Below are 9,718 nucleotides of genomic sequence, written 5' to 3'. Positions count from 1 at the left end.
ATATATATATATATATATATATATATATATATAGCAATCCTGCCATTCAGCTTGTTAAAGATAAATGAGAACACAAAATAACCCCACTTGTTAGCAGTGTTTAGGTGTTATGGTTTCTTGTAAATCTTTTTGTGCTAATCTCATTTTAAAGTAGCCAAGTTACAATTTGAAATCATTAATCTCACTTTGAAATGACAAGGCTTCACTTTCAAATGGCATGTGCATATTTCGTATGACAAATATGGCAGATGTGTTGCTACTTAGTATTAAGTGTCCTACATTACTGTCTGACGCACAAAACCCAAGTAGCAACGGTGGCAAGATGAGTGGCTACTGGTCACACCGTCCCAAAGTGTGACTGCATGTGACTGGAGTCCACATGAGAACTTGTATTCTCATTGAAATTCCGAGCATGAACTCTACACTTCAACAATGAATGAAATCTGTGGCTGCAACGTCTGTGCTTTCTGATGCGCCGACAGTCTGGTTTGGTTGGCATTCATTAAGGATGTGTTGAAATTATTTGGAGCCAGCTCGACTCACCCCAGGTGAATGCTTCTGCAAGTACAAATAAAGTACATTATGGTACTCTGCTTTAGCGTTTCCTGATAATATTACTGAAAGTACATAGCCATTTTTTTTGCATCATCACCTGTAATGAAAATTACCCTTCTCCTAGAGTATTCCAGGTAGCAGAATGCTTCACCTTGTCTTTCTCTTTGTTTTTGGATAGAGTGAGTGGGCAGAAGAATTGGTATTCCTCACATTATGGCAGTAATGTATGCCTGAAAATCTTGCTGTAATGTGAAATTCATTTTTCCATTGATTTTTATGTTATAAAAGTGTGAAGCATTCTGACAAGATTTTTTTACTGGAAAAACTCAACGACAAAAACAAGCAACACAACTCTAATAATATGTGAAAATAACAATTTCTAAACACACACTACAATATGTATACAAAAAAGATAAATGAATAATATTATAATAGGATATGTTCTTATCCCAGTGTGTTAACTATTGTGTGAGAGGTGATGGTGGTGGTAGAATGTGTAATTGGGAGGATGAGCGATACTATCTTTTGTCTTATTGTTCATCACCATTGACATCTGCTTGAGGGGTGAAGAACCAATCCAAAGTTGTTTGATGTCCACGACACATCATCTCTTTTGTACAACTTGGGATAGGAAGCGAGCTCATTGTAAACTCTTCTTGTAACTTTTACGTTACATTCATTATTAGAGCTTGTTATCAGCAAATACTTTGAGGCCTTCCTCCTATAAGTGTCAACCTGTTAAGCTATATTCTTTGCAGTCGTTTCAAGTAGAAGTGGTTGGTATTTCCGGGTTATCATCTGCATTCTCAGCTTGTCCTTTTTCAACCAGCATCAGTTCCTTGTTTCGTAAGTTTTCTGTGTAGCATACAAAGCAATGCAACCACTTAATCTTCTATGGCCTCTTCAAACCCTACATTGTTTGTAAGCGTCGTAATATCTGGATCTTTTTTAAAACGGGGGCCACATTTTTCATTAACGAAACACTTTGAAACTTGGAACACTGGTAGAATGTGTCATATAAAACATCTTTTTCTCTTAGTTTTCTTAAAAAAAAAGAAATCCCTAAGTTATTCCATGTTAAAGTTATCGTATTTCTGTAATTTCAACCAATCACTGACGTCCATTCAGCCGATATACATTAAGTGCCGACTACATAAACAAACGATTCTGAAACAATTCTATCGGTGATAGGGTTAGGGTTAGGGTAAAACAGCAAATTTAAAAAGAAAAAAGCAAATAAAACAACGAAAAAAAAAAGAAAATGAAAAAAGCAAATTTAAAATGAAAAAAGCAAATAAAACGAAGCTATGGCTTAATCAGCCAAAGGAGTAAATGTTAACAACTGAATACTTGTCAGTGATTGGTTGAAATTATTGAAATAAGACAATTTTTTACATGAAATAAATTCGAATACAAAAATATTTTTCTGTTCTATAACACAAAATAGATAAGTATACAAAGTTTGAAAGTCTTTCCGTACCAAAAACACTACGTAAAACATTAATGAAAAATGTGGCCCCCGTTTTAAAAAAGATCCTAATATCTTTCCAGATATGATCTAAAACTTTGTTTGTGGAAACTTGTAAAGTCATGGATACATCTGGCTACATATTTTTACAAGAATAATTCAAAGATAAGGGTTTCACATCATCCTATGACTCAGCTATGTTATCCACAGCATACATTATGTTGAATTTCTTCCAGAAGTCTCCTAGTGTAGGTTTATCCTTTCTGTCATGTTGGCACTCCGTCGGTTACGACGACGAGGGTTCCAGTTGATCCAATCAACGGAACAGCCTGCTCATGAAATTAACGTGCAAGTGGCATGTAAAAAGCACTATCCAAACGTGGTCGATGCCAGGCCAGCCTGACTGGCTCCTGTGCCGGTGGCATGTAAAAAGCACCCACTACAGCTATCAACACTAACTACTCTATTATACATTAGATAATGTAGTCTTAGGTAGACAGTGTCTAATAGAATATGGGATTATTATGACTGGAACACCTTAGATCATTGATCCAACCTGGGGTTAAACAACCTCTACATTCTTCTGTCTTTTTTTTTTTTTTTTTTTTTTTTTTTTTTTTGTCCTTCTTTGTTGTTTCAATTCTGGTGTGAACAGTTTTTCCATTTGGTTGTATTTCCAGGTGTGTGGATACTTACTCCTGACTTCATTTACGACAGTGCCAAAAATGGAATGTGGGTGCAAGAATATAACTATGAGTGGGGGCCTCACCAGGCGGAACCAAGAGACTCCAACCAGATGCACATGTGCGAAGCTCCGTCTCGGTGGCGCAAGTTGATTCAGCAGAACAAAGGACTTGCTTTCAACAACTGGAAGGTAGCTGTTCTTGTTAAAAGTAACCGGAGAAGAATTATTTATCAAAGGTAAGTTTGTTATTCCAGGTGTTACTTAGCCCTTGGTCAGTCCTAGTCTAGCAGACGTATAATCAAACGTAATCCTTCCATGACCATCTCAACATTTTTGTTTTATCAATTATGGCACGTATAGGTGGAGACACAGCTGTGTGACCGACGAGTTTGCTTTGCAACCCTGTTGTTTTTGTGTTCAGTCCCACCTTGTAACATCTTAAGCTGATGCCTTCTGCTATGGGTAAAAAAAGAGTAAAGGCCCCCTTTGGTCATAAATGACCATGGGATTGTATCTAGAAAGTTCACCCCTCCAAAGTACAAGTCTGGCCAAGGTTGTTTATGAAAGACCAGCAGTTGCCCATGCACACCAGCCTCCACTCTCCATGCCACCGATGTTATCCAAGGGAAAGGCAAAGGCTGATACAGCTTGGCACCAGTGATGTTGCAACTCATTTCTACAGCTGACTGAACTGGAACAACATGAAATGAAGTGTCTTGCTCAAGAACACAACACACAGCTTGGTCCTGGAATCAAATTCATTACCTCATGATCGTGAGCCTGACGCTCTAACCACTGAGCTATGCGCCTTCTGGTATATAGCCTTGGTAAACCCCTACAGAAAATCTTTCGTCAGTGGGGAAGACTGAGCCAAACCATCTTCTGGCAGCCCTGTTGTGGAGAGAAAACTTCCAATCACTGGGTCCCCTGGTGGTGGATAGGGGAAAGGTTTTCAGATATGAAGGTTAGCTGTGAATATGAAAATAAAAAGATAAACAGTCCCGAACCAAACATACCTAGAAGAGGAAGCCTCAGTGACAAAAATTTCCAGCTTTGAATTGCAGGATTTTGGTAAGCGGTGGATGCAAACTTCAGCAAATGGATTCCTTGGATCCACACAATTTCTGCTTCACCAAAGGTGACCCTGTCTCTGCTAATGAGGAAATGCAATCTACAGCAGGAGTATGTGACCCCTGTCACTATTAAGCTATTGAAAGGCCAATATGACGTGGTTTACTTGCCGTAGGCCCGGGTTGGAATCTCGCCACAATCTTCTGTGATAATAATACTCTTGTGTTTTTCTCCATCACAACATCTTGGCAATCTTCTCCATCTTCTCCATCACGGCAATCCAAAAATGTTTGGGAATCACTGCTGTAGTAGAAGACAGTTGTCCAAGGTGTTGTATACAGTGGGATTGAACCTGGAGCTATGTGGTTGGAAAACAAACTTCTTACCACACAGCCTTGCCTATGTCTTGTGAGTGAATTTGATAGTCAGAAACTGAAAGAAGCCCGTTGTACATGTATGTGTGTGTATAAATGTGTTGAAGATACAGTATTAAGAATATAAGTTTGTGTGCAAGGAACAGTTGTTCTTTTACACATGTTTCATTGAATACACAATTGTGTTCTGTCTTCACCAACACATCTTATATTTAATGCAGCAATGGTTTATGGCTAGCATAGCCAATGGTATTCCTGACAATTTGGGTGAAGCATTGTATTAAATTAAATTTGAATTCATTTTCATTAATTATTGCTTTTCTTAATGAAACAGCTTGCTTCACAACCACATGGTTCTGGGTTCAGTCCCACTGTGTGGTACCTTGGGCAAGTGTCTTCTACTGAAGTGTCAGGCCTACCAAAACCTTGTGAGTGAATAGGCAGAAACTGAAAGAAACCTGTTGTGTGTGTATGTATGTATGTATGTATGTATGTACATATATATATATACCCTAACTCTTTGAAACGCTTAGTTTAGTATGGTGGCAGCTGATGAAGGAAATGTTCTCTATGTGGCCAGTGTGTTTTCTGTGCTCTGTTTATGTTCTGTTTTTCATTTTGTCCATGTTTTTTTGTGATGTCCTGTACCCAGATATGCATCTATATATACATGTAGATGTATGTATGTACATACATGTACGTATATATGCATATACTCACATATTATTTGTAGTATTATATATATATATATATATATATATATATATATATTTATGTGTGTGTATTTGTGTCTGTGTTTGTCTCCCCCTCCATTGCTTGACAACTGATGTTGGTGTGCTTACATCCCCGTAACAGCAGTTTGGCAAGAGAAAAATCGATAGAATAAGTATTAAGCCAACAAAGAATAAGTCCTGGGGGTTGTCCTGTTCGACTAAAACACCCTAAGGCGATGCTCCAGCATGGCCGCAGTCAAACAACTGAAACAAGTTAAAGAATTTAAGGATTTGTTTCCCATGTATATTTACTTGTGTATTTGCACTTATCTCCGCATTATTTGTGTTTCAGGATCTTGTCATATGGTGGAGCCACATTGTATATGATAAAGCTGCCTATCAAGAACTCAGGTGATGTCGCTGATAGAGTGAATTATGTCTTTGTCGATTCTCGCCATTGGGACCATGTGAAACCACTACGCAAAACGAGCATCAACTGCTTGCATGTCACCTATATTAGGGACTATCTCATCGATGTAAGTACCTCACCACGCTATCGCTATACCACATCACACCACTCTATACTACGTCTCACACTACATAGCCAAAGCTATATGATACCATGCCACATGATGCACTGTGCAGTTTGTTTCTCTTAGCATGTTACCGTTTAGGAATTGTGTGTGTGTGTGTGTACATAGTCTTTTACTTCTTTCTGTCATTAGACTGCTCCCATGCTGGGGCACTGAAGAAATCGAGCCCAGTACTTATTCTAGCAGGCCCTTTTGCCGAACCACTATGTCATGCAGACATAAACATACCATCATCAGTTGCTTATCGGTGGTGGTGGGTGCAGGGGGACAAGCACAACGGCATGCACTTATAGATATATGTGGCTGTGTGCTAAGTAGCTTGCTCACCAACCACATGGTTTCGGGTTCAGTCCCTGGGCAAGTGTCTGCTACTATAGCCTCAGGCCGACCAAATCCTCGTGAGTGGATTTGGTAGATGGAAACTGAAAGAAGCCCATCGTGTATGTGTGTGTGTATATATATATATATATATATATATATATATATATATCTGTGTATATGTTTGTGTTTTCCCCTCACCATCGCTTGATAACCGATGCAGGTGTGTTTACATCCCTGTAACTTAGTAGCTCAGCAAAAGAGACTGATAGAATAAAGTACTAGGCTTACATAGAATAAGTCCTGGGATTGATTTGTTCGACTAAAGGTGGTGCTCCAGCATGGCTGCATTCAAGTGACTGAAACAAATTATATATATATATAAGGAGCTTCTTTCAGTTTACGTCCACCAAAACCACTCACAAGGCTTTGATCAGCCCAAGCCTGTAGTAGAAGACACTTGCCCAAGGTGCCATGCAGTGAGACTGAACCCAGAACCATGTGGTTGAGAAGCAAACTGCTTGTCACACAGCCACGCCTGCACCTATGTAAGTTTATTTTGCATAGACCATTATAACTCTGACCCTGATATTGTGTATGTAAGTATGTTTGTGGTCCTTATATTGTCTAAGCCATTATTACATTTCTGATCCTGCTGTCTGTCCTTGTGTTCCACAGGTTATCAAAACCACCATAGCCCTGCTAATATATATATATATGTGTGTGTGTGTATGTGCATGCACACATTGTCGTTAACTGTCGTAATTAAGTGTCATTGCTGTTTGCTATAGTCAGGTGTTACTGTTAAATGTTAAAGATTGGCGGCATGATTGGTTGTCATGGCTGAATGTCACAGCTGTCTGTTACATTTGTGTACATGCATATGCATGTGTATGTTTTTCAGATTATCCAAGCCGTTACAACCCTGGCCCTCTTTGTCCATGTATGTCTGCTTGCTTTGTAGTGGTAACCATACTTCCTAAGGCCAACAGTAAATATTCTGGTAATTATTGTATTTTTGGTGTTATTTTTTGCAGGATTCTCTGCCAGATACTTCCAACTATATACAGTGTAAAGGATTGAAGCGAAAAATCAGTGTTGGTCTGAAGCGTAAAGTACCTCTCAATTTCACCATTGAATCGGCATTGGCAAGTCAGAAGTACCTTCGGGTAGGTTTCAACTGATGTTTCTTGTGATAATTAATTACAACACAATTGGTTGACTGCTGGGAACAGTTTGAATGACTTAGTGTACAGAGTCTTAGACACTAGGATTTCACAGCATGTCAGAAATATTGGCTTGGGTCATCCCATAAATAATGCAGTTTTTTTCAATTGAATGAATTAAAAGTCACAGGTGAACAGCATAAACTATCTGCATCAACTTGCTATAAAAGCAGGTAGTAATTTTGCCTTGTACTTATTTTCGGTGCAAATTTCAAAGAGTGCAGTTCGATTTTAAGTTATTTTTTTCACAGAGGCAATGACAAATGACTGAGACCTTTTAGCAATACACAGTGCTTGAGAAGGAACATCCATCAAGCCAAGTGAAACCGTAGTTGTAGCAGATATCACAGAATTGCCTCAGAAGAAGGTCACAAACAGACATCCCAACAGACACACAGCCACTGGCGTAGCTGGGGGTAGGAGCGGTCCACCACAAGTGGCACTTTGAAAGGGGTGGCACTTTTCATTCTGTTGTAGGCTATTGCTGTATGCAATGTGTTTTTTGTGGGGTCTGGAGGGCGGTAAACGGAAAACGAAAAAAAAAAATTGTGGTCACTCTCAAATGGAAAGACAAAAAATGCTGTTTATCATGCAGCTTTGTAATAAGTTCCAATTCAACAAATTATATCATTGTTTTGATGAAAATTGTTCATTGCTTGAAAAATATTGGTCAAGTTTAATAAAATTTCATATGTACTCAATGCATGAAGTGTCATTGCTGGGCCGAAGGCTAATGTACATATATATGAATGTATGTGTATTTCATCTGCTCTCTTTCTCTCTCTCTCTCTCTCTTTGGCAGCTTTCTCAACAATCCAACAGCTGGGAAACTTTGTACAAGTCTATAGGAGGTGGTGGAGGAGGAGGAGGAGGAGGAGATTGTGTTAATGAGCAACAACAACAACAGCCAAAAGTAAGTAAACTGAAAGTGTCACTTTAGTTTTTAACTGATTTTAGCTGTTATTTCTCTATTTATGAATTGTCACAGTTTGGTGTTACAGCTGGCTGTTACACCTTGGTGTTACAGTTGGTTGTCACAGATTGGTGTTATAGTTGGTTGTCATAGCTTGATGTTACTACTGGCTGTTACACTTTGGTGTTACAGTTGGTTGTTATAGCTTGACAATGCTACTGGCTGTTACACCTTGGTGTTACAGTTGGTTGTCATAGCTTGACATTACTACTGGCTGTTACACCTTGGTGTTACAGCTGGCTTTCACATATGTTTGTTATGGCTGTGTGCTACTGCTGTCTGTTACACTTGGCTGTTATAGTCAGGTATTACTGTTAGATGTTTCAGCTTGATTGTTACAGCTGGATGTTACAACTATCTGTTACAATTGTGTGTCATAGTTGGCATTTAAGTGCTGTGTCATACTTTGGTGTTACTAATGGGTATTGAAGCTACCAATCTTATAACTGATCCAGTGGTTAAATATTTTTTTATTTGTCTGAATTGCTCTCTCATTCAGTAGTAATTAACTTTGAAAAATTATTAAAACTGTACTTTTACCTTCTCAGTAAACATTGTAATTGGTGGCTAAGCCAGGGCAGACTTAGTATTGTCTCCAGGCTTGCTAGAAGTAGCAGTCAAATTCACCTCAATTTACATTGGAGAATGTATTCTACATTTGAATATGAGGCAGGATGGTCATAGTTGGCACTGTAGTTAAGCTCTGCCTTATTTGGAATTGGCCCTAGTGAATTTGAAAGTCAAGGTCTTCTGCAATTTAAATAAATATCATAGAGCGCCTCTCTCTCTCTCACACACACACACACACACAAACACACACACCCCTTCCTTTTCCCCTTTAGTCGTAGCTAACCATAAGTTTCTGCATCTAGAAAGTTCCTCTCCAAGTTGCAAGTCTTAGTAGGTCAAATCTGGCTGATGCCAGTTCTAACCAGACTGAAGGTGATCATGGTAGTGGAACAATAGTAGACAGAGCTACAAAAGCAAAGAAGCAGGCTTGTAAAAATAGGAGAAGCGGAGAATTCTATCAGGTAGCTCGAAAAGAAGCAAGGCAGCAGATTAATTTAGCAACGGGAGAAGTGGAAAGGAAGAGGTTTGTCAGTGTTATGCAATGCAAGGACTAAATTCGCGGAGTGTTCCGGATTGCAATGCAGCCTGTCTGAGAAAAATCAAGATGTTGTGGAAAAGGAGTGTTTATGAATGGATAATGGTATACACTTGCACTTAGCGATTCTGAAGTGCTACAATGAAAGGCTACTAAATTTGGAGAATGCATGGGAGTAAAGAGAGCCTTTCAAATGTGAACCCAGTCGAGGGACCAGGCATGTGGTCAGAAGCTTGCTTCCACACCACGTGGTTCTTGGATAGCTCCCACTGTATGCAGCACCTTAGGCAAGTATCTTTTGCTATAGCCTCAGGCTGACCAAAGCCTTGTGAATGAATGATGGATTTGGTAGATGGAAACTGAAAGAAGCCTGTCGTGTGTGTGTGTGTGTGTGTGTATATGTGTTTGTTTGTTTGTTTGTCTTTGTGTCTCTGTTTGTTCCCCACCACCACCAACACCACCACCACCACCACTGCTTGACAACCGGTGTTGGTGTGTTTGTGTTCCTAAAACTTGGCAGTTCACCCAAAGGAGACCTATAGCATAAGTACCAGGCTTAAAAGGGAAATAACTACAGGGATCGATTCGTATGACTAAAGGTGGTGCCCCAGCATGGCCGCAGTCTAATGACTAAAAC

The 9,718-nt window shown here is 39.3% G+C and overlaps 1 protein-coding gene across 2 annotated transcripts in view; it reads left to right on the top strand.

The window, feature by feature from the left end:
* The window catches only part of LOC106878844 (SMC5-SMC6 complex localization factor protein 1), a 76,914-nt gene that overhangs the window by 31,600 nt on the left and 35,596 nt on the right, over positions 1–9,718 (top strand). For both annotated transcript variants that reach the window (XM_014928186.2, XM_014928185.2), the window contains exons 4-7: positions 2,704–2,944; positions 5,219–5,402; positions 6,815–6,946; positions 7,806–7,916. In XM_014928186.2, coding sequence (XP_014783672.1) covers positions 2,704–2,944; positions 5,219–5,402; positions 6,815–6,946; positions 7,806–7,916 — 668 coding nt within the window. The remainder of the gene's footprint in view (positions 1–2,703; positions 2,945–5,218; positions 5,403–6,814; positions 6,947–7,805; positions 7,917–9,718) is intronic.

Source organism: Octopus bimaculoides, chromosome 25, assembly GCF_001194135.2.
Source record: "Octopus bimaculoides isolate UCB-OBI-ISO-001 chromosome 25, ASM119413v2, whole genome shotgun sequence".
NCBI lineage: Eukaryota > Metazoa > Mollusca > Cephalopoda > Octopoda > Octopodidae > Octopus > Octopus bimaculoides.
This window is presented reverse-complemented; position numbering and strand designations above follow the sequence as displayed.